This window comes from Aulonocara sp. 'chitande type north' Nkhata Bay, linkage group LG3 (genome assembly GCF_057382095.1).
Source record: "Aulonocara sp. 'chitande type north' Nkhata Bay isolate Kocher_YH1m ecotype deep benthic linkage group LG3, A_spYH_male_GT1.1, whole genome shotgun sequence".
In the NCBI taxonomy this organism is placed as follows: Eukaryota; Metazoa; Chordata; class Actinopteri; order Cichliformes; family Cichlidae; genus Aulonocara; species Aulonocara sp. 'chitande type north' Nkhata Bay.
Genome location: NC_141346.1, coordinates 64,928,835 through 64,954,030, shown reverse-complemented (window position 1 = coordinate 64,954,030; position 25,196 = coordinate 64,928,835). Strand labels below are relative to the sequence as shown.

The 25,196-nt window shown below is 42.1% G+C and overlaps 1 protein-coding gene across 1 annotated transcript; it reads left to right on the top strand.

Annotated features, from left to right (window-relative positions):
• Window positions 1-1,495: 1,495 nt before the first annotated feature.
• On the top strand, window positions 1,496-24,882 carry LOC147336593 (NACHT, LRR and PYD domains-containing protein 12-like). Its single transcript, XM_086285471.1, has 5 exons — window positions 1,496-1,572; window positions 17,500-17,631; window positions 20,125-20,226; window positions 22,510-22,745; window positions 22,862-24,882. The coding sequence occupies exons 2-5, from the start codon at window positions 17,543-17,545 to the stop codon at window positions 23,761-23,763; spliced, it is 1,329 nt and encodes a 442-aa protein (XP_086141597.1). The 5' UTR covers window positions 1,496-1,572; window positions 17,500-17,542; the 3' UTR covers window positions 23,764-24,882.
• The last annotated feature ends 314 nt before the right edge of the window (window positions 24,883-25,196 follow it).

The window sequence follows — 25,196 nt, the reverse complement described above, 5'->3', positions numbered from 1 at the left end:
TGCTTCTCTGACAGCACCTCACCTCTCTGTGCTGCTCCCTGCTGGCTCTGATCATTACTGACTGAGTCCTTGCTGCCACTTTATTAGGTACAGCTTGCTAACACTGGCTCAGACCTGCTTTGCCTTTACAGATACCTTAAACCTTCATGGCTCAGATTCAGTGAGGTGCTGGAAACATCCCTCAGAGTCATGTGATCAGTGACGCCTGCTTCAGCACTGACAGATAGAAAAGTGCATCCACATAAACAGGAAATATAATAATAATAATCAAATGCTGATTCTCAGCTTTTCAGCCCTTTGTCTGGATGTTAATCCAGCTGTGTGTGTTTGTGATGACAGTAAATAAATGTTAGACTTACAGCTCCTGTTTTACTGCATTAAAGTGATCAGATGACTTCAGCGCTTTGACATGGATGGTAGTGAAAGCAGGAAATGACAAATGTAGCACAGCAGCAGCGTTTAACACATCTGAGCTGGAAACAGAAACTCTGGCATGAACATCATTCATAGAACAGCTTCCAGCTTCTTTTGCTCGGCTACATTTTGGATGGATTTGCATTTAAAGATGAGACTAAAATGGTTAGGGTCAGGAGGTCAAAGGTCAGAGCTTCAGTGGGTCTGAGGGCGGCCTCACGCTGGAGAAGGATGAAGGAGTCTGACCTGAGCCAGTGTTTGACATGAACACATCAACACTGCTGTCAGTGAGCCTAACGACAGCTGTTAGCATCATTTCAGTGTTTCAGTCATTTAAAAACACTTCCTGTCACTGTGGTGGTTACAGTGACATCATGCAGTTTGTGCTTTGACCTCCAGAAGGCGACAAATCAGCACAGACAGAGCTCCATTCAAACTTTGCTGCCAAAAGTAATAATTCTTCAAATATAATCATCAGTGTTTGAGCAGTTATGATATCAGGGACAATCTAGACACGTGTGACAATACTGAACATGTCACATGACACACCTTAAACATCATGTGATCTACTCTCAGTCTGCACTTTGATTCATGACTTCAGCAGGTTGAAATGAGCTTTGAAGAAACCTTCAGTGAAATAAATCTTTCATGGATTAATGTGAGCAGCAGATGAACTTTGTACCAACAACATCTTCAATAACAGAGTCTGAATGAAGCTCAGGTGTTGATGCTGCTCCCTGATTGGACGCTTGGTTTCAGCTCTGCTCTCAGTCTTTACTGCACAGGTGAAGGTAGAAAGTGTGACTGGATCTATAGACTGGAAACAGAGAAACATGCTGAACATTTGAAGCTTTGCAGCAGAAATGTTCATGTTACAAATACAGCAGAGCTGATCTGGGATCAGTGTGTTCACACCTGCAGCTACAACAAGGTTTCATGTCTCCACACGTCAGCATGTGAACTTTACTCTGACTCAGTCTGAGCAGTCAGACGGCATATTTTTAAAGTTAACACATTTGCACACACAGAGCTGAGCCCCTCCCACCTGTGCTGAGTTTCAGGTTGAGCCCCGCCTCCTTCCAGGAAGCAGCTCACCTGTGTGTCCGTGTTTAGAGTGCAGGTGTGGAGTGGAGCTTGTTGTTGGTGTGTGAAGAAAGTGTAAGTTTACTTTGTTTCCTCCTTTAACAGTTTGTCTTTAGGAACTTTACTGTTTGTTCAGCTCATGTTTGATTTCTTCACACAACAAACTGTGTGTGTTTGTATTTCCGGTCTCTCCATTAAAGTCAGTGTGTAATGTTTCCTGGCTAACATCAGCTGTGTGCAGCTTAGTTCCAGCACAAACAGCACAAATCTGCCGCTCCATAGTTCACGGTAACGGACTCACAGCTGGACCAACGAGGCCGAGTGTGTCCGCCACTCTGAGCTACGTTCCTGTTTTGTGTACTTGTAGTTTGTACTGTGTCCCAATTAAGAGAGTGCACGCTTGAAGTACGCGCACTACGCGTACTACGTACGGTGCGTACTATAATTACGAGAAGTGCGGAAGTGAGAGGTTTGTGAAATGGGACGGTCTAGCCTTCGTCGCGCTGCTCAGGTTGCCAAGCAACCATGATACTAACAGCGAGAAACGTTTCATACAGCTTTGTTTGACAGAAATGAAGAAGAAAAATGTTTTGTTGCTCAGCCATTTTTGTCATGATATCACTTTGATTAGTTGAGTATCTGAGGCTGAGACCACAGGACTGTAAAACATGATTGTTGGGCTTCATTTCTGTACTGAACAGTCGTTTAAGATTAGTTAGTAAATAACAATTAGCTCATGTTGTTCATGAGACTAAAGTCATCTCACTGTGGTAATGTAAATATAATATGGCCAATATTATAGTATTGTCAGATTATTATGATATATATATTACAGCAGTGAGCTTGAACTCTGTGTCAAAGATTCAAGTTGCAGTTATTTTTATTTCCTATCACCTTAAATCTTCAATCAAAGACAAGTATCTTTGACAGTGTATCTATAGATGTATTATATATGAGACAAATATTGTTCTTTTAATATGTTGGCATTACTAAATTTGGCTCAATGCTTACATATATGTGTAAAAAGCAAATGTGCGAGCTGTGGTAACTGCGTCTGATAGAATGAAGAGTAGACTGATATATGAAATATTCCTTTATTGGGTGAGAAAATCAGACCATGTCATAACTGCTGTAAGTCACACAGAATAGATATCAGAGCCTTAAACAGGCTGACTTCTGCTAAATGGGTCAAACTGGGCAGAAAGTCTACAAACACATAACATCCTTATAGAATATGATGTAACACTATAGATCAACTTACCTCAGACTATATAAAGCATATAAACAGTTACAGCAATATGATGCAACAAACACAGCAGTGCTACTGATCCAAAATACTCAAAGCTTTATAGAACTGAAACAAACATTTATTTTAGCTCCATTCTGCTGCTGATACATACTTTAGGTTTCTGAACATTAAACTTGTTGCTGCCTTTCATAGTGTGTAACTTGAAGGCCCTGAGTACTTTCTCCCACACTGAAAACACTGGGATGATAACATTATTTGAACATTACCTAATAAGACTGATTCAGGACAGACAGTTATGTTAAACTTTCCTAGCAGTCCTTCACAAACAGGGAACAGTCTGTCTATTCTCTCCATCTGTCAGCTGCTGCTGGATCTTCCTCCTCCTCTTCCTCACACACTGCTGAGTTTGTCCTGGTGGATCATCAGGGCTGCAAAGCCTCACAGATGATGTTCAGCAGTGGGTCCCTCAGTCTGTCCTCACTCTGGACACTTGCAGTTGTCACACATGGAAATCAAATGTGTGATAAGCTGCAGGATTCAAACACAAGTGTAACTTATAAACACATGTTCATACTTTTATTCCACAATCAGAGAGAAAGAAACAGAGAGAGAGTGCAGGCCAGACAGACAGGTGACAGTCTCAGGTGTAGACACTGCTACACAACAGCACCAGAGAAGCAGGATTTAGTGTTTGTGTTATTACGAGTGTAAACAAGAAGAGTTCCAGATGGTGCAGTGGACACATGTGTGACTGCTGTGATTAAAGCGTCTTTCTTTCAGCTTAACGAGTGAACCGTCAGCTCGTTCAAACACACGTTAAAGTCCGTTTGGCTCGACACCACCGAACAGAGGCAGCAATATAACACAGCTAACATTAACAGTGCAGTGAATCCTGCTTGTGCCGTGATATTCAGGACTGCAAACCGAGCAGCATCACTGACTTTCAGCTTGTTGTGTTTGTGGTGTAAAATTATGATATTATTTTATGCCATGTTATACCCCTAATTAAAGATTGTGAATTATTATGTAGTTTTAGTTTGCATTATTCTCCTGAATTAGAAGAAGCTGATAACTATTGCATTAGTTAAACTGATTTGCATTACATTAAATTGCTGACTTGTTGTGAATGAATGATATTGTTTTATGATGCATTATATTGCTGAGTTATAAGAAATACTGTTCGCAGAAGGTTATTGTCTAATTTGTCTGAGTAGAAGAGAACAGAGTGTGCTGGAGTTTTCTGCCCCATTTCAGCAGGAGCAGATAAACAGGGAGCCAAGGTCGTAGCTCAGGCGCTGTGTGAGAGAGAGCATGTGAATGTTTAGGCTTTTTATGATAAGGTGGAGGCACCAGAGGCTATAAAAGTTTGAGCAATGCTCCACCATTTTGAGATTTTGAGGCTGTCTGCATCAGTGTCCATCTCCCACGTGTGTGATCATTAAATCATCGTTTGACTCAACCCGGCCGGACCAGTGTTGTTATTGTGGTTTTTTCTCTTGTCTCCATCCCCAATATTTTGAACCTTAACAGCTTGGGGGCTCGTCCTGTGGTATTGGGGTGGAATTTAAAAGTTTGGACGGTCCGAGGTTGTCGAACGGACAGGCACGAGCCAGTGGTCTGATGTGAGTGGACAAAAGCCGGCTTATCTAAAGGTAAGGCACTACCTGTTGAATTATTTCCAAAATGTGCCAAATTGGATATGACTAAATTAAAGTCTACTCACTGAAATTACTGGTAGAGTGTCTGTTTTGATTTTGATGAGAATCACCGTGTGTTATGCAGTTAAAGTTGCTTAAGAGTATTTAATGAAGTTGAAGAAATATGAAACTGTTCCCAGAAGTAACAGAGAATGTTGGGTTTGAGTCCCTGGATATTGAGCTGAAGGCTCAGGTAGTTTGGTAGGGAAATTAGGACAGAAACTGTTCCCAGAAGTAACAGAGACTGGTTAATAGTTTTACAAATTAGGTCAGAAACTGTTCCCAGAAGTAACAGAGACTGTTTAATTGGTCGTAAAAAAGTTATCTTTCTTCGGTGAGACCCGTTATGGTAAAATTTCTCAAAATCGGTTAGGTGAAAATTATTATAGGACGGCAGCCCAGAAGTCTGCTAAGAAGCACATAGCCCGGGGGTTACGCCCCCTCCTGGCCGTGGACGCGTGGTCTTGACCTGTCGGCGAACAGGGTTAGTTCAGTTTGGCTTAACTGTGGGGTACAGGGCATCCTGAAATAAGCTAGGAGTTAGAATCTCCTCACCGTTTTAAATGGTGTCATGTGCTTGTTTGGACAAAGTTAAATTGAGTTAGGGATTTAGAAGTTAGGTCAGAAACTGTTCCCAGAAGTAACAGATACTGTTTGATTGATTACAAAAAAGTGAGACTTTCTTCGGTGAGACCCGTTATTCTAAATTTGTCGAAATTTGTTAGGTGCTGAATCTGTCAGGCCTGTCAGTGATTGTAAATATAAGACGTCTTTGTAATATAAAATAATAGAGTTTTGTCTGAGCTTTGTGTGACCCTGTGTGTGACGACAGCGCACTGCAGCGCTGCGAGCTATTTTTAGACGGTGTGTGAACATGCAAATGAGCTGTGACGCGCACAGAGGACTTTGCTTCCTGTTTAGCGTGTTTTTGAGTTTTATAATTTTGATTTGCAAACAATGATACATGCCTGTAAGTAAAACGCTGATTTTGCTGATTATGATACTACAAATAAGGTGTTGAATGACTAGGGTGTGAATGATGTTGGAGTTTAAAGCGGAAACTCAGAGAGGAGTGTGTTGGGAGACTGGCATGTAGTCTGCAGTGCAAAGGTGGGCGTCTTGCCTGCTAGTCTATTTAACAGTGATGAAAATGATATTAAATAAATCTCTCAGTGTGTTGATACAGGTGGCTATGGGGCTGGACCAACTGCCCCCACAAGCACGGCTGCCGAAGCAAAATTATAGTAATGGAAACCAAACTCAGCAAGAATCAGCAGCTGTGGAAAAGACAGCAGCTAGCAGAGAATTAAAGGAGAAATTAAGAGAAGTTTTACACATAAAATTGCGGCCAACAGACTTGTGGAGGTTGGGAAGGCGCCTGGAGCATCACAACAAAAAGGTGAAATAAAAACACACACAAGCAGAGAAATGTGAGAGAGAGGCACGTGCTAGAGAAATGCCTCGTTTGAGAAAAAACGTTAAATTAGCCCACCTACAAACACACACACACGCAATGAAGAAACAGCTTACACCCATGAACACGTGAAGATTTTCCAGCAAGTTTAAAGCAGTGAAGCTTAACATACACCCGCCGTTACACAATAAAGTTTATCCACTACTAACAAATAAACCCTCTGGGTTGCAGGACAACAACTTAACTTCAAAAAAAAAAAAAAAAAAATCACAACCAGTGATAACACGACAAATTTAGTGGTTAATAAAAGTCAAATTGTGACATGTTTTCTTCTGATTGATTAATACAAGTGATTACTGAATGAAAGAAAATTCCATTTTTGTGCTTTAAACATGATCTTAAGAATTTTAACATGTACCTGTGTTGTCCTGTCAGCTTGGTGGGTTATGAGAGGATTATATGGTGAGAAAAAACAAAAAAAGGGGGAGAGAAGGCTGACACAGGGCCTGGTCCCGTTGTTTTTCCCCTCTCTGAGTAACACAGCCAATACAACATGATTTTCCTGTTCGTTTGTTTTTGTTTTTGTTTTGTTTTGTTTTTTCTCTTTATGCTTGATTACAGGCTGCTTTGTCGGCCCGGAAAAGCCGAGGCTGACCCTGGACTCCTGCTCTCCCCTCTACCATCGTTGCTCTCTCCTTTACCATCTTCGATGTGACTCTGACCAAATGCTAAAGCAGCTGGACCCACAACAACTTGAAAATGTCAACAGTGCTGCAGGAAAATGATCTCATGCAGCAGAGACGGAGAGCGGTAATCCAAGGCCCGTTTCACTACACGGGGAGATTTCCGTCAGCGTCTTTTCTTTTTGAGAAGACTGAGAAAGGCCCGGCTCCCACCACCGATTCTGACCACCTTATATAAAGGAATTATTGAGAGCATCCTGAGCAGCTATATCACTGTCTGGTTCGGGAACAGCACCATGCCGGACAGACAAGCTCTACAGAGGGTTGTGCAATCAGCTGAGCGCACCATCCGCTCCGAGCACCCTGACCTGCACTCAATCTACAGCAGGCGGTGCTGGACCAAGACCAGGAAGATCGTGAAGGACCTCAGCCATCCCAACAACAGACTGTTCTCTCTGTTGCTGTGTACGTGACAAATAAACATCTGGATTTGGAAAACGAGGCACTCGCAAAGCCACCAGCATTGTGCCTGATCGGACACACCCCTCTCACACACTCTTCACACTCTTGCCATATGGAAAAAGACAGCTTCAGCTGACAGAGCTGTGACGAGACGCCCATTAAGCCCAGATGAAAAGTGAGGCCGAGCAAAACCATGCTGACCTTAACCACTCTGCATTAAAACTGTGCAGGACAGTGACGGACCAACAATGACCATCGGGCAGCAAAAAGGGCGTGCCAGAGACAGGAGGAGTAACTGAGGTCAGGAGGCACCTCAGAATGGACAAAACACCAGGAGAAAATAAGCTGAAGGCACAGGTGTCGGGGCTCGGCCAGGAGCTGACCTCTGAGAAGAGCCGAACAGCAGAGCCGCAAAAGGCCGTGGAGCAAAGCAAGGAAAACATCAATGGACTTAAATCTGATTTCTACGGAAAAGACTCTGAGGTTTCTGCCCTCAATAAGACCTCGAGGCATCAGAGCAGAAACTGAGCATGGCCCAGGAGGAGCTAGCTGAAAATCGAACCCATCAGGCTTGGAGTCCAAGACACCGGACTTGAAATCAGGCCGGAGCATCCTGGAGCTAGATGAGCAGTGTGATTTGTCCGGTCTGCTATGGAGCGAACGTTAGGGGGATGGCTTCCTGTCGCCTCTGCCGTCCTCCGATCGCTCAGCGTCCTGGGCTGCCCAGCTCTGGACTGAACGCTCGGGCCGAGACACCCAAACAACCATGGACTCCATTCCCCTGAAATGGGACCACGACTACGACCTGAGCCGTGGGCTTGAAAGTGCAAGCAGGGATCCCAGAGAGCCTTGAGGCCTGTGTTAAACTAACAGAACAAAGATTGAGGTCTTCCACTGGGGAGGTGGAAGCTGCAGACTCTCCTATACACCTTCTGGATGTCAGCCGTTCCACCTGCAAACAAACGGACAGCAGTCGCACTTCTGCAAGCAACAAACGGACATCCAGACAATTGAGCTGCGTATCAAAACCCCGAAGGAAGACCGAAGCAAAAGGGTCAAGTTAAGGAGGAGCGAAAAAAGGAGAAGATGCTGGACACTGGAGAAAAGGACTGCCTCAATTGGGGCCAGAACCAGTATGGACAGAACTCTGAGCAGCAGCACCAATGGATGCAAACAGACTGAAAAGGAGGAGGGCAGGACCCAGGGCACGCTTCAGGCCGTGGTTTACCCAGAACACTACAACAGGAAAGTGATGAACACAAACACCCACACAAACACACACATCTACATGCACCGACTCAGAGTGAAAAGAAACATACATATGAACATATGCACTCGTTGATTGAGGGAGAAATGACACACACACACACACAAATTAAAATGTTGATTCAATGAACTGAGAAGTGATCCACACACACACACGCTGATGCAATGAAGAATGCTTTACTAACAAATGCTGCACACAAACATCCAAATACGGAGTTGGTTACAACAGCAAGAACTGATTGATTATTTATTGCTTAAATGTATTTCATGCCACGCAGAGGGCATTTGTGTAGATTTAGAGGACATGGTCTGAAGCACTTTGATAATGAAAACAATGTCTGTGCGTGATGTCTGTTTATGGCTCAAAGCCTCCACTGAATTGTTTACTGTGCTTCACACAGTCTAACAAGGAGCAGTGGTACAGAGCGAAAATGATGAATGAATGGTGTGAGTTTTATTTCGAAGAGATTATGAAAAGGTTGTGTTGATTCAACTTAGTTGTTTACGTTTTTGCCAAAGTAAAGAGTTGGTGTGTAACTAGTGTCCACTATTGAGTCAAGTAAATCCAACATGTTTTGTTGGTGCAAAAAGGAGTTTTGGTTGATCTTTGGGTTTTGTTTGACACTAGGTTGATTCTATCAGTGAGGTTTGGATTGTTTTCTTTCTCTAAGAGAGAGAAAGATGGTTTGAACTTTGGACATGTTTGCAATGGGCCCCAGTATCTGTTATTATATGAGTGTTTAATTGGTTACGTCTGTGTTTGCTTTCGTTACAGTGCACTGAGATAAGAACATCTGAGAGGTGTGATCCACCGGTGGTGATATTTTGGTATTTTGTGAGTTCCTGATTTAACAAATCAGCTCTTTAATCCAGGCCTGAGAGATTGAACTTTAAAGCGCTATAAAATATTCTTATTGAAAACAGTCGCAAAGTATTTTTTCTCCATGATTATAATGAGCTTGGGAGAAAATTCACTTATATGGGACACTGATCCTGAAGCCTAAAAGGATTGCAGCGAGTCAATCCAGTCCAAAGAAGGAAAAACAAACAAGGAGCTGTTTCCTTTAAAATGATGACGTCATCTTGCTGGTGATGGAGCCTCGAATAGGCTGCGCGTGAGACTCCATTATCAGCAACTTTTGGTATGAATGTGTGTGGATGTATGCATATGACTGATGACTAAAAGTCATGGACTGACGACTAAAAGTTTAACTGACTTGATACTGAGACAAAAAACGGTGCTGACTTTAGGATTATTAAATGTTCACAGACAATTCACCCAGCCTGTAAAAGAAGGGTGGATGTTTTGTTTTGCTTTGTTTTGTCTGCAAGAACAGAAGAATGACAGAGACTAAAGAGCTGTAGCTTCACAGCAGTGTGAACTGCAGACTGAACCCTTTGGTTGCTAATTTTGAGCTACTGATGTTTGCATTAAGGAAATTGTGTTTTAGTAGCTGTGTTTTAATTAAGGTATTACATTATATTGTTGGGAATATTAAATGCTAAAGTGAAGAAAAGGTTTGATCCCACTCATGACTGAGCATGTTATTATTAACCATAGTGGGTCACTATAGAGAGTCAATTAATTTTAGAAAAACAAACAAACAAACAAAAAACCCTCCACCGAGGTCTATGAATAAGAGGGGAATGATAGACAGCCACACTCAAAATGGAGATATGTAATGATAAACACTGGTCCCCGTCTTTTGGGCGCTCTCTTGAAGTAGTCAACAATTTAAAAGTAAGATAAAATAACAGGGGCATGTGCTGAGGGGTGGTGTTGCACAAGAACAAGAGTAAAATAAAGAAAATATTGTTTTTAAGAATTGCAAATTAAAATGTACCATTACACTCAGAGGATCAATATGAAGCTTGATATTTGTTAATTTTGAATGAAGTACATGACTGGTGACTGTTCTGTCCTGAGCTTTTGTTTTTACAGCACCCGCTTGATCACACCAACAGTTTCTCGCCACCGAAGAGGGGTACTTGCAAAAAAATAAAATAAAGAACGGGGAGGAATATCATCAAAACTGGAAAAAGGTAATCCCCAAAGGGGGTGATAACGCCATAACTTTCACTATGGTCAAATTCTCAAAATTTGACCCTCAAAAATTCTTCAAACATTTAGACACAAAGTGGAGATTTAGATAAATATAATGTCGTAAACCACATAAGCATGAAGTATTTGATTCAATAAGATGGTGAAAAAACAAGCAGCAAAAGGTTGATCATGTTAATGGTGTTTATTCAAGGGTGCAGAGGAGATTATTATTATTATTAAAGACAACAAATGAAACAACGAAAAGTAGAAGTGGAAAGAATTTGCGTTAACGGTAATAAAATCAAAACAAAAAGGAATACTAACTAAAACTGTACTGAATGTTCACAAAACTAACTAAAATTAACTGGATTTATAGCAAAATGTGTTTGGTTGCATTGATGTGTGCGTGCCCTGCTGTAGTGAAATTAAGGTAGTACGTTAGTCGAGTCGTCTGTGTTGCTGCTCCGTTCACGCGCAGAATCAGGTCAGGAAAAGTCGGGAGACAGCGCCAGAATAGAATTGAGGATGATTTTAATATGACTGTTTTGTAGACATAACAAGAGTCTTGTAGTGGAGAGGGACGTAATGTCCTCCTGAGACCCAGAGAATAAGAAAAAACAGGGAGAAAATATTTTCGTTTTTTCTTTTTTCTTTTTTTTTCTTTTTTCTTTTAAATGAATCAAGTGTTATTAAAATAACAATCTCATAAGATGAAGATCAGGGACCAACCCAGAAGTCACTGACACTTCACTAGCTGTAAACTATTGGTTTAGGAATAAGTGATGGCACTGAACTTTCTATTTCACAAAAGTCAATTTATTTAGGATATCTGAGGAAGTACTGATTTTATTTGGAGACACAAAGGAACATTTGGCACTTCCCTCATCTCACATCTGTTTCATTGTTGTACCCAATCATTCTACAACTGAAATGCCTTGGACTGCTAACCATTTCAGGCAAGTGGAGTGAACCATATTTTGCTAGATTCTCATCAGATTGGGGCTTCCTTTTATTGATCTTTGGAGAGAAGTCTTCATTACTGGTATTATTCAGGTCTTGTTCACATGTTTGTCCCAGGTTTCTCAGCTAAGAGGAGCTTAAACCCCAGATACTGTGAGTTCTTTTCACACATTGAGATCACTGATAACTCTCAGCAATGACGTGATCTCGTAGAAACAATTAGGTGTTATGGATTCAACTATAATTGCGACTCTTATTTTTTACTTTACTGGAAAACATTTCTGCATTTTACCCATATTTTATTTTTAACTCAAAATCAAAATTCCAGATTCTATTACATGTTGGTTTTGCACCAGATAGGACGACAGATTTCAGGTGGCCCTGTGTCTTTCTCTATTACATCTGCCACTGCATCTCGATAATCTTCTCTGTGGCTTTTAGTGGGTCCTGACCCTCTCATATTTTGAAAAATCTATGTTTGAATCTCCCTTAATAATTGTGTTAAGAATTCTCTCCGCCTTTGTCAAAAGTTGGGTATTAGGAAAAAGTGAAATAAATATAAATATAAAGTCCCAATGTGTAGAGCACACATTAATAAATTAGTCATGTTCCCTGTGAAAGTAAATGAGCCTAATTCTTAAAGACCCCTGAAATTATTTACTAGATGTTTATTTTTTGAATAAAATAAAAATCTGAGTTTAACAAAACATTTTAATTGTAAATATCAAGCTTACCTTTCTTTCTTCCATAAAATGTGCTTGTGGGCACGCCAGCCATTTTGAAAAGGTGGGAAAAACAATTGGCAAGGCCACACCCCCACACATGGGATATAATTTTAAAGGTTCTGTTGTCCTCTCTAAGAAACATCAGGACTTAGAGGAGTGGCAAGTAGAGTATGAGAGCTACAAGCAAAAAACTAAATGTGTACTACAGTGCGCAAAAATGAATTACTGGGTCATCAGGGGGTCTTGAGGGACATTTATAAAACAAAAAATCCCACAAACCTTAAAAGTGCACTTGAAAAGCTCACACAAGAAGGTTAACCTAGCTTACCTAGAAGACCTCATCAGGGGGAGCACACTCCCCCTCTTTTTAGAGCTCACCCACTTAACTCGCATCCCAAGAAAACAGCTAACCCCAGATAAGGCAGCGTGATGTATCCCGAGATAACAGGACTGGGACATCTAAATAAAGGTGTGAAACAATCGCATGGAAAAGGTTATCAATTGACTTCAACCAAAATTAGGAACACTCGGTGCGGCAAGAATTAATAGCTATTAGTCTCAACATCCAAGGATAAGCAGAAGAGCATGATTGATATGATGGAACTGAGAGTTTGTTACACTTAACTTTTGCAAAACACAAATAAAACTAAATTGAAACTAAGGATTTTCAGAAAATAAAAACTAGACTAAACTAGCAAAGAATTGGTAAAAACTAATTACAACTGGCAAAAAATTGAAAATCTGGAGTCGAAACTAAATAAAAGATAAAACCTAATGAAAATGGCGAAACGTTTAAAACTCTGGTGCAGAGATTGGCAAATCTGACCAGGAACGTTATAAAATGGATTGTCAGAACAGTCAGCGTTAAAGCCACGTTTGACAGTCCATACTAGGATGGCATTGGACATCTTGGGGGTGGAAAGGGGTTGGTGTGACCAAGGTGTGGTTTGGCTTGTCGTATGTATATTTGAGATCATATGGCTCTGGATGGACCAGTTACCAGGGCATGGAAGGAGGACAGACTCATTAAAGGAGGAGAAGGCATTTCCTGGGATTGGAGATCCTCTGGGTGAGTGGTTGATTAAAAGCATGCATAAAATAGAAGTTACCTGTTGTTATTGATTGGTAATAGATTGATAATTGGCCACATTTACAGCTGTATTGACTTGTTGTGGACGTAGTCGACTTCAGGTTTAAACACTCTCATTAACAGGTTGAAAATAGTGATATTAAAGGAAGAGTATGCAGCGCCACCCTGTCAGACGCCAGTGATGGTGGAGCTCACTGATGAATCAGGTGAGCTGGATTCATGGCTGATTCAAAACTAAGATCCCCCTGCTGTGGTCAGTAAGGGGAGAAAAGGGGGAAATAAAATCAAGAATTAGAGAGGCATTTATAAACGTTTAGGTGTCAAGTGAAACGGGACAAAAGGGGGTGTTATACTGTTATTTTCAATGTCAGCATTATTATTGTATGAGAATCATGCAACAAGCATTGCATCGATGATCATTTATTGAAGCTTTTGACCTTATACTAACATCTGTGTTCCTGTGATTGTTATAACTTCTGATGAATCTTCCATTTACAGGTGTTAGGATAATGATATAATTTTTCATTGCAGGTGTAACCATGATCATTTTTATACATATTGCAACTTGTTGCTCATTGTAGAGTTGTGCTCAAGTTAATAAGGGTTAAAAGCTACAGTCAGCGCGAATGTCTGACTGATCTATTGAGGGGAAAGGCTTCGAGCATGGAGGGCCGCACGCGCTTACATAACATTGATATCATGTTATTCTTTGTGATCTTTTCTTCAATTATGTCTTTAAGGTTAGTTTAAATAGTGGCAGTTAATTAAACGAGATTTATTAAAATATTAAATACCTGAGTCAGAACGTTGCACGCGGATCACCTTAAGAGTCTGGGAAACTTTGTAGCTGCCTAACTTTTTTTTGAATGTTCTAGCTCCGTTGATTTGACACATTGGAATGTGTCAAAAAAGGGGGGGAAGGTTGAGCTTTAACATCAAACAAGGATTATTTGAACAATTTATAACTTCATTTGTGTCTTTAATAATTTAGGAATGGTAAAGCTTAAGCTAATAGCGGTCCGAGAAGATGGACCTTTTAGAGAATCAGTGAAAAAGCATAAACTATCACTTTCATGTTTAATCATTACTCATTGAAATGAACTGAATAGCGCTTAGAAGATTTGTTAATTTTTTGTCTTTTGTTAAAAAGAGGGGTTTCAATAATTTTCAGACACACCTTGCAAATGTGCTTATAACGAGTTGGCACTCGGCCTTTTGAAGGTCAGAAGCTTCGTTCGGCGTGACTGTCCGGACTGATAAAGTGTAGGAAATGCCTTGAGTGCGGAGGGCTAAATGCAAACATGCTTACACACACATAAGATATGATTAGAATAAGTCCCTGGGACATTCTGAATGTTTAGACCAATTCTGAATCACTAGAAGGTCAGTAGATAACAACATTAGATTATTAGGGTTAGGAAGAGAGGTGTTTTGGTTTTCTGTCTCTTACAGAGAAAGGAACAGACACCAGACGAGGTCACAGAGATGCGAGGATCCTCCGTAGCAGAGTCAGACACAGTGACTGCCGAGACATCAACTGGGTCCAAGGGTCATGGCGTTTGGGCTCCAGCTAGTCACCACAAAAGGATGGATCCCATAAACACAGCAATAACCATGAAGGGGTTGGCGGAAATCCGGGAACACCAGACCAACGAAGTTCGAGAGGCTTTTGGGCAAAAAGGGGACACCTTCCTGTTCCTTTTTCTGGAGAATACACAGATCGTTGTTTGAAATCGGGGCAGAATAATCCCCTGATCTGTGTTACGACTGAAGGGTTGTCTAACCCCTAAGGTTGAAGAATTAAGAGCAGAGGATCACCCAACTGGACGACACTGGTAGCTGCAGCAATAAAATAAAGGTTAAGAGCTCTTCGGACAGAGGTTCTAGTCTACGTCTGAATGGTATAAGGGAACACCAAATAAAGCTGTGGGAGAACAGGGGAGTGTCATCTGGACCTGCTACTGTTGGAATCCTAGTTTTTCTTGCACCTGACTTGCGCAAACACAGAGGTCATCTTACATATGGTTTGCCCGTCAGGGGGACAAAGGACCTCAGGAGTGAGAAGAGATGAACCCGGCCACACTGGGCTACAGGGTGTTTGTGAGGTCATTATTCTAATGACCTCATCAGGGGGAATTGTAAAATTATGATATTATTTTATGCCATGTTATACCCCTAATTAAAGATTGTGAATTATTATGTAGTTTTAGTTTGCATTATTCTCCTGAATTAGAAGAAGCTGATAACTATTGCATTAGTTAAACTGATTTGCATTACATTAAATTGCTGACTTGTTGTGAATGAATGATATTGTTTTATGATGCATTATATTGCTGAGTTATAAGAAATACTGTTCGCAGAAGGTTATTGTCTAATTTGTCTGAGTAGAAGAGAACAGAGTGTGCTGGAGTTTTCTGCCCCATTTCAGCAGGAGCAGATAAACAGGGAGCCAAGGTCGTAGCTCAGGCGCTGTGTGAGAGAGAGCATGTGAATGTTTAGGCTTTTTATGATAAGGTGGAGGCACCAGAGGCTATAAAAGTTTGAGCAATGCTCCACCATTTTGAGATTTTGAGGCTGTCTGCATCAGTGTCCATCTCCCACGTGTGTGATCATTAAATCATCGTTTGACTCAACCCGGCCGGACCAGTGTTGTTATTGTGGTTTTTTCTCTTGTCTCCATCCCCAATATTTTGAACCTTAACAGTGGATATATGACTGACTTTAATTATCCACAAAATCATCACATTCTCTGTAAGATTAAGGTCGACTATACATATATATATTTTGAAGTAGAGGCTTTAAAACCAAGTAAACGCTGAAAGTACAAACATCACTAATGTCACATAACTTTGCCGACATGTGGCCAACAGTAATGTTTTAATGTTCTTCATTATTAAACATTTGCACATAAATAAGTGACATAATATTTAGTACTTACTTTTGAAGGTTTACTCTTTGGCCGCTCCACTTCTGCCGTCTGCCGTATAGGGCTTTGGAGTTGACATCACACCGCAGTGCATTGTGGGATTGCTGCACCATGTCAGAAGGCCACAAATCAAAACAAACACACTGTGTTGGAAGCAGGACTGTCAGAACCATGCTTAAAATCAGCGCAAAAGACAAAGGGCTGTATCGCAACCGATTGCGCCAAGACGCCAAAAGACGGTACTTGGACAAAATATCGGGCATCGGTAATGTGGACCCGTATGAAATAAGGCAGCGGAGCGGAAACCCACACAGCCTACCGCCGTTGTCCTATCCCGATATTTTCGCGTACCTTGTCTGTGGAGTCAGCGCATACACGGCGAATCATTTTCGGAATTATGAATTCCTGGAGGCGCACATCTAATTCACAAACGGTTGGGTACAAGATTTGGCCGTTTTTAAGCCTCCACATTGTGAGTACGTTGACCATATGACCAAGATACAGCTTGAGGTTGCACATAACATTGACTTCTCCTCAGCAGCTGCCCCAAAAATTGCTCTAGATGAACGATTCACGATTGATGCAAGCTGTGCGTTGCCATGTAAATAGTTTGCATTTCACGTGTATGTACTTGCTAAGTACATGTGAACAGATCTTGAATAAAAAAAAATTAACATACTTTTCTGTTTTATTGAAATCACTTTACAGAAAGTACAATTATTTACAATGAACTGTACATGCAACACAACAGTTTTATGAATATTCAACAAGAGCAAGTTTCATTTGGCCCTGGTTTGACAACCACACTGGGGCACATATTCACCGAAACACAGCACACCTTAACAATCTTATCAAGCAGTGTTGTGCGCCGGTCCAAGTTTGACACAGGTATGTCGTCGTACCCCATGTGCAGCGTTGGAGCCCAGTCTGGATGTGTTACATCCATTTCATATGCTGGTTTGAGTGCAATAATGCCAAATAAAAAGCCTCTCCGTCAACATGACGTGGTTCTGCAGCATCACACATTAGGATGCTTTATCTAATTATCTTCATTCAAAATAACACTAAAAGCCTATTAAGAGAGATATGAATTTATTTAGAACTCACCAGAAAGAAAATGCTGCGAGCAAACCAACAAAAAATTGGGGATGGCAGAGAACTCGATATCCACTCGTCTGACCTCTGCAATCCAAGCTTGACGTATTCGTTTAGAATGTTGTTCACACCTGTTGAACTGACTGAAACTTCTAGTCACAGTAAATCAGTGTGTGTCAGTGAATGCATCGTGTGTGCTTCGTGGCTCCATCGATTGGACTGATAGTAGAGCAGCTGATGGCAGCTTCGTCTGCCTCACACTGCTGTCTGACTGCATTCAGCTGACACTGAGATGAAGCAGGAAAGAAGCAGCTGATATTTGGACAGCACACATGATGGAAAGAAGGATTTCAGTTGATGTGCACATGAATGATTTGTGTTTCCTCTGCAGGTGAAGGTAGAAAGTGTGTGTGAGCTGATGTGAATTGAGCAGCATGGATCAGTGTGAGGACGGAGAGGAGGGAGTCCCTCCCTCTAAAAGCACTCTGTGTGGGGAACATGAGAGCCAGACCAAAGCTCAGAGGTGAGATGACCATCTCTAACTGTCCATGACTCTTCTCCATGTCACAGCTCAGCACTCACATCACTGCTCCATCATTATTCACAGGAACCAGCCTGGACCTGAACCTGATTCAGACTCTGATTCAGATTCCAGCTCTGTGTCCTTCAAGAGTTGCCGGTCTAGAACTTCCCCCATTGATTTTAAAGTCTCTCCACCATCAGGCCGGTCTTTCTGTGTGGAGTTTGCATGTTCTCCCCGTGTTTGCGTGGGTTCTCTCCGGGTACTCCGGCTTCCTCCCACCGTCCAAAGACATGCAGCTTGTGGGGATAGGTTAATTGGATAATCCAAATTGCCACTAGGTGTGAATGTGAGTGTGAATGGTTGTCTGTCCCTATGTGTTAGCCCTGCGACAGACTGGCGACCTGTCCAGGGTGTACCCTGCCTTTCGCCCTATGACAGCTGGGATAGGCTCCAGCGCCCCCCGCGACCCTGAAAAGGATAAGCGGAAGCGAATGGATGGATGGATGGGTGTAAATTTAGAGCTCACACATCTGGATCCTAAACTATGATAGAAACAGCTGCTAGCAGTGGGTAGTTTGACTTTGATACGCTGCTCTAGAAAGCAAACAAAAATTTTGTGCAGCTCCTCTGTTCAGCTGCAATCTTTTCTAAATGGACACAATGTTCTTGAGAGGTTTCAGTCTGGTTTTAAAACTCTTCATAGCACAGGAACTGCACTTTTAAAAGTTCTTAATGATCTTTTATTAGCCACTGACTCAGGTGACTCAGCTGTGCTTCTGCTTTTAGATCTGACCGCTGCCTTCGATACTGTTGACCACAGCATTTTAATCTCATGGTTGGAGCATTGTGGCGTAAAGGGCACCCCATTAGAGTGGTTCAGGTCATACCTGTCTGACAGGACCTTCTCTGTGAGCTTTGGTGATTTTATCTCTTCCTCAGCTCCCCTTACTTGTGGTGTTGCCCAGGGATCTATACTGGGGCCAATATTGTTCTCCATTTATATGCTGCCTTTAGGTCTAATTTTTAGAAAATACAACATTTGTTTTCATTCATATGCCGATGATACTCAGATCTATCTTCAATTGAAGGGAAACAGTCCTGCCTCACTAGAACCCTTACTTCAGTGTCTCGGTGAAGTTAAATCCTGGATGGCCTCTAATTTCCTTAACTTCAATGAGAACAAAACCGAAGTGATAATTTTTGGACCAAGCGGCAATCCCAACACTTCTAATTTTAACCTGCACAGTCTTGAGCCTTTTGTCAAATCACATGCCAAAAATTTGGGGGTTATACTTGACAGCAATTTCACCTTTGAAAAACAAATTAGCTCAGTTGTACAGTGGTCTTTCTTCAAACTGATGCTTTTATCTAAGGTGAGATCATTTTTATCTTTTAAAAACTTTGAACGAGCGATTCATGCTTTTATTATATCCCAGCTGGACTATTGTAACTCCTTATATGCTGGAGTCAGCCAGACCTGCCTGGCAAGGCTGCAGTTGGTCCAGAATGCTGCAGCTCGTCTTCTGACACGTACTAAAAGATGTGAACACATTTCCCCGGTACTTGCCTCCCTTCATTGGCTCCCTGTCCGCTTCAGAATTAATTTTAAAATTTTATTGTTGACTTACAAAGCCCTGAATGGACAGGCTCCCGGGTATTTGTCTGACCTCTTGCAGACTTATACCCCCCTTAGATCTCTTAGATCAAGTGATCTTTTGCTTTTAGCCGTACCAAGGTCGAGGCTGGTTCATAGAGGTGATCGAGCATTTGCAGTCGTAGCACCTAAGCTGTGGAATAATTTACCCCTACACATCAGACAGGCTCCCACTGTCAATCTTTTTAAATCTTATCTTAAAACGCATTTTTATTTACTGGCTTTTAATACAGCATGAGAGTTGTTTGTTAATTTATATTTGGTGTTTGCTTTTAATACTCTAAGTTGTTTTATTGTGTATGTTGTATTCTTGTACAGCACTTTGGTCAACGCTCCTGTTGTAATTAAATGTGCTATATAAATAATTAAACTATTAAACTCTTCAGAAAAGTGTTCAGAGAGCAGCTGCTGTATTAGACAAAGGCTCATTGTGTGAGCCCAGATGTGTGTAACAGCTGGATGAAGGAGAACCATCACAGTCACGTCTCCATCCCGCCTTTATTAATGAACTTCCTGTTGCTTGCAGATGACAGGAACACAAAGTGTTTGTGCCACGTGATGCTGCAGGATTTGTTAACGTGTCCATGATGGTAACATCTCCTCGTCTAACTGCAAACACATGAGCGCTCCTAACGGCAGCTATCACAGCCACACAGGCAGACTGTGTCTCACTGTTGCATTCAGGGACATTTGTTTTCCTGTAAAAAGCTGAACTCTAATCTAAGGGGACTGTTACTGACAGGAAACAGCTGCATTATCTGCAGTCTGTGTGATCACAGCTGCTTCAATCACTTTATCACAGAATTGATCATTTGAATAAAACATGTTTGTGTCTGCAGAGGTCAGAGGTCACAGTCTGCAGGATCCAGCTGTCCGTCTGTGAGGAGTGACTGGTCCAAACGTTACCCTCCAGACTTCAGTGCTGAACCTGGACCAACCAGGTCAGAGAACTGTGATGACTCCTTTACATGTTTGTGTTTTCCTGGATAAATATGACCAAAGATTCATTAAAAAGGTAAAAAATCTTAGACTTTGTCCTGTAGCGCTGTGTGGCAGGCAGGATTGGACCCAAACACAACAGGATGAAGTCAAAGAGGCAGCTTTATTTCAGCTGTGAACATGCAAACAGCAGAAATAAGGAAACATAACTGTAGGTTTGCAGTGAATGAAGCCTCAGCTCGACGCTGCACTTTGTCCCTCTTTTCCTTCTCCAAACAGCCACATCAGGAGTCTTTGATGGAGTTTTAAAATATTTAATTACAAATGTCCAAAAACGGGTTCAAGATACCTGAATCCACAGTTATTAAAGCTAAAATAGTTCACAGGGTTTGGACTTTGTTAGGTGAGAGAACATCAAAGTGTGTTTTATCTTTAAACAGTATTTTTATCACTTCAGTTGCTCTCACAGCCCTGTTTGTTATTTTACCAGAGCTCTTATGTTTCACTCAGTGCTCCCACCAAACACCTTGGAGGACACATTAGTGTGATTTAGATTTCATTGCTGTAAACACCAGTCACACAAGCTGGTGGAGGCAGCATCAGGCTTTGTGTTTGGTAAAGTCTGCTGGCTTAAACTAAGAGAGTTTAGTTTGTTAGCACAAAGAGCTGTCAGCTAAAGCCCCGAATGCACTTTGAATACAGATGAACTGAGAAAAACACTTTAAATACAGCAAACAGTCAAACTGACAACATCTTGTTCTGCTGACCATCCACAGCAGTACATTTAGCATTCATGCTAGCAGCAGGTTATGACTGTCCACTGAGCACCAACACAGGTAGGAGTGAGCAGTGATGAAGCAGGACTGTGGACAAGTTTGAGCTACAATCCTATTGGCTTCTCAGTTTCTCCAAAGAAAAGGGGAAAAAGTCTTGGTGTTGTGAAGATGTGAGTTGGTCTTGTTGTCGTGGGGCTGGAAGGATGCTGGCAGTGAGAGGCTTTTCATACAGTGTTCAGTAACAGAATGAGAAGAAAGCCACTGCACATGAAACAAGGTGCTCGTAGTGTTTGTTTACTGTGTTTGTGCCACAATGTCAGATCAGTTGTAGATTCACATGCAGACTTGTCCAGTGAAACCAGTGCAAGTACTGCAGTACAGAGCAAAGACTAAGCAAGCCAGGAGAGCTCTCCAACTTTCTGAAAGTATCAGGATATTTGAGTGATAAGAAAAAGTGGATCGTGCAACAATGTCCCTCAGCACACAAAACAATCAAAGCAGAATAAATATAATGTTTTAGATCAAACACTTACAGGGACCTGAAGAGAGAGAACCAACAAAATGTCATGGCTAACAGAGGAACTCAAGCACAGACTGAGTTCTGACAAACAAAAAGGTGACAGTTTATTTGCCAAAGGGGTGAACCACAGTGCTCTATATATGTACAGTGAGTTGGGGAGGGGGTCCAGGGCTCCAGGGAAAAGAGGGAAGGGAGTCCACACTCACTCCTCTTCAGTCACTCTTGTCCTGCTCTGCACTCACACAGCCACACACGGGAGTCACAGGTAAGCGTCTGTAACCAGGTCCGGGGAAATATTTACTCAAAGTATACTCAAAGTTAACCCAACTGGTGAATTTAGAGAGAGATTTCTCTCAAGGAGCTGAGATCATGAACACAGGAGGGTCAATGTCCCAGCGACAAACTGCTCCATGCCGCAGCGTTAAATGGTTACCGGTAAGCCCAGGTGAATCAGCAACAGGTGGTGTAATCATCATAACTGTGTGGACCAAGAGCGAGAGGCCATTACAAGCTCCACCCAGGCAGGCAAAACGCTAGCAGGAGAGAGCAAAACATAAAACCTGAAAAGCCATCATGAGCCAGCCAGAGAGACACAGAGTTTATACTAGAAGAGAAACCTGCTCATCTTCATCATGTTTGTTTAAACAGTGAAAATCAGAAGTCTCTGTGTGTCAGACCACGGCTCTACACGGACACTTCTAAGCTGCTTCAGAGTGAACTGACCCAGATAATCTGCACACAGCGGCTGTAAAACAGTGAAAGTCATAACTGTCTCTCTCTGATGGAAAGCTTTTATTGTGAAGTCAGGAAGTCTGCAGGAAGTGTTGAGTTTGTATTCATCACTTAGTGTTTAATGAGACAGGCAGACAGGAAGAGCAGCTCATTAGTGTTGATGAAATCAAAGGAACTGTGAGAAACTGCAGTTTGGTCACATCTGGATGTTTTTCACTGACAGTAAATGTTTTAGTGATAAAGAAATGTGTTCACAGAGAGAGGAAGAGGAGTGGTGTTTGTGAGGAGGAGCAGCTGTCCTGCTGTGCTTTGTGTCAGGACGTCCTGAAGGATCCAGTCTCTACCAGCTGTGGACACTGGTTCTGCAGACAGTGCATCTCCTCATACTGGGACCAGTCTGCTTCATCAGGAGACTCCTCCTGTCCCCAGTGTGGAGAAAGATCCAGAGGCAGAGCTGGACTGCAGATAGCCAGTCAGAGCAGCTGTGTACAAAGTAAGACTGAACATCTGTCTGCTGATGGACTCATTTCTGAAAACTGGACTTCTTGTGTTGTTCAGACATTGAAGAGTTTTCTTTCTCTTTAGTCTCATTGTTTTTCTTTCTTTCAGCAGATGTTGGTCTGCAGGAGGTTTTAGATGAACATAAGATCAGTCTGAGGAGGAGATGTGAACGTGTGACTGAAGGAAGTGATGAAACAGGAAGTAGAACCCTCCTCAACAGGATCTACACTGAGCTCTACATCACAGAGGGACAGAGTGAAGAGGTTCATACCCAACATGAGGTGAGGCAGCTGGAGACAGCTTCCAAGATGGACGCCCTCCATGACGCTCCAATCAGGTGCCAGGACATCTTTAAAGCCTTACCTGACCAACAGAGACCCATCAGAGTGGTTCTGACCAACGGCGTGGCTGGTGTTGGAAAAACCTTCTCAGTGCAGAAGTTCACTCTGGACTGGGCAGAGGGCTTGGAGAACCAACATGTCAGTGTGGTGGTTCTGCTTTCATTCAGGGAGCTGAACCTGATCAGAGATGAGCAGTACAGTCTTCTGGAGCTGCTCCATGTTTTCCATCCAACATTACAGAAGGTCACAGCAGAGAAGCTGGCTGTCTCTCAGCTTTTGTTCATCTTTGACGGCCTGGATGAAAGCAGACTTTCATTGGATTTCACCAACAGGAAGCTGCTGTCTGATGTCACACAGGAGTCATCAGTCAGCCAGCTGCTGACAAACCTCATCCAGGGGAATCTGCTTCCCTCGGCTCTCGTCTGGATAACTTCCCGACCCGCAGCAGCCAATCAGATCCCTCTGTGGAGAAGGGAAATTATTTTACTGCTATTGTTAAATAATTGTCATTATTACCATTGCATTAATAATATAATCTGGAGTTTATATTGCATTCAGGGGTTAAACAGTGTCTCTTTCAGAAAGACTGAGTTGCAGGCTGACAGGAAGTTGTATGCAGAAGTGAAAGCAGGAAGTTATTTTGAGCAGCAGGCTAAGACGAGGCTTTAACAATGTAACAGATAGCTGTAAGAAGGCTTTAAGGTTTTATGCACACAGGTATTAAATTAACTTTGTATTCCAGGTGCAGTTATAACTATTTTATACATATTGCATATCTGTGCTTATTTGAGTTGATGTTCAGGTTCTTTAAAGGTCTTAAGCTTCATCTAGTGAGAGTGTCTAGATGATCCATGCTGAGGGAAAACTAGAACATAGAAGGAATTGCAATACATGCTTACAAAACACTTATATATCAGATCATTTTATATTAAGCTTTTAAGTAGAGGTTCTTGATTAAAACATTTATTTAGTAGAAGACATACACATAGTCTCAGTGAGCCTCTGGTCTGGTAAAAGGTCAGAAGTGCAACAGGTGAAGAGGTGACACAAAGAGCATGTGAGGTCGTGACACACACACATAGAGTTAAATTTATTTAGAGGAGAGATTACTCATGTCTGGTTGTAACTGCAAAAGTGTCTCGGTTAAAGAGGAACCGTTCCTTGTTGTCTCGGCAAGAAAGAGGAACAAGACAAGAACTGAAAGGTAGACAGGAAGGGCTAGCCATGAAAATAGAAGATGATTTTCTAGGTGAAAAGTCATGATGATGTTGATCTGATCTATGTATAAAATGTACCGGTGACGCATGAAGGGGCGTCAGTAAACAAACCCTGATGCTATAAAATATCTGTTCATGCTTTGATTAAGTCGAGGACTACTGGCTGTCTGCGTACAGAGTGTCTTCCCACACGTGTGTTCATTAAAATCATCGTTTGACTTCACCCGGCCGGATCGGTGTGGTTATTCTTCGATCACCTCTTGTACCCTTTCTCAACTTTTGAATCTTAACACCTCCTACATGTGTTGACAGGCTAACAGAAGTACGAGGCTTCACTGATGCCCAGAAGGAGGAGTACTTCAGGAGGAGATTCAGTGATGAAGAGCTGTCCAGCAGAATCATCTCCCACATGAAGACATCCAGGAGCCTCCACATCATGTGTAGTATCCCAGTCTTCTGCTGGATCACTGCTACAGTTCTGGAGCACATGTTGACTACAGAGCAGAGAGGAGAGCTGCCGAAGACCCTGACTGACATGTACTCACACTTCCTGCTGGTTCAGACAAAGAGGAAGAAGAACAAGTACCATGAGGGACGTGAGACGAGTCCACAGGAGCTGACGGAGGCTGACAGGGAAGTTCTTCTGAAGCTGGGGAGGCTGGCGTTTGAACATCTGGAGAAAGGAAAGATCATGTTCTACCAAGAAGACCTGGAGCAGTGTGGTCTGGATGTGACAGAGGCCTCGGTGTACTCAGGAGTTTGTACAGAGATCTTCAAAAGAGAGTGTGTGATCTTCCAGAAACCAGTCTACTGCTTTGTTCATCTGAGCATTCAGGAGTTTCTGGCTGCAGTCTACATGTTCCACTGTCACACCAACAGGAAGAC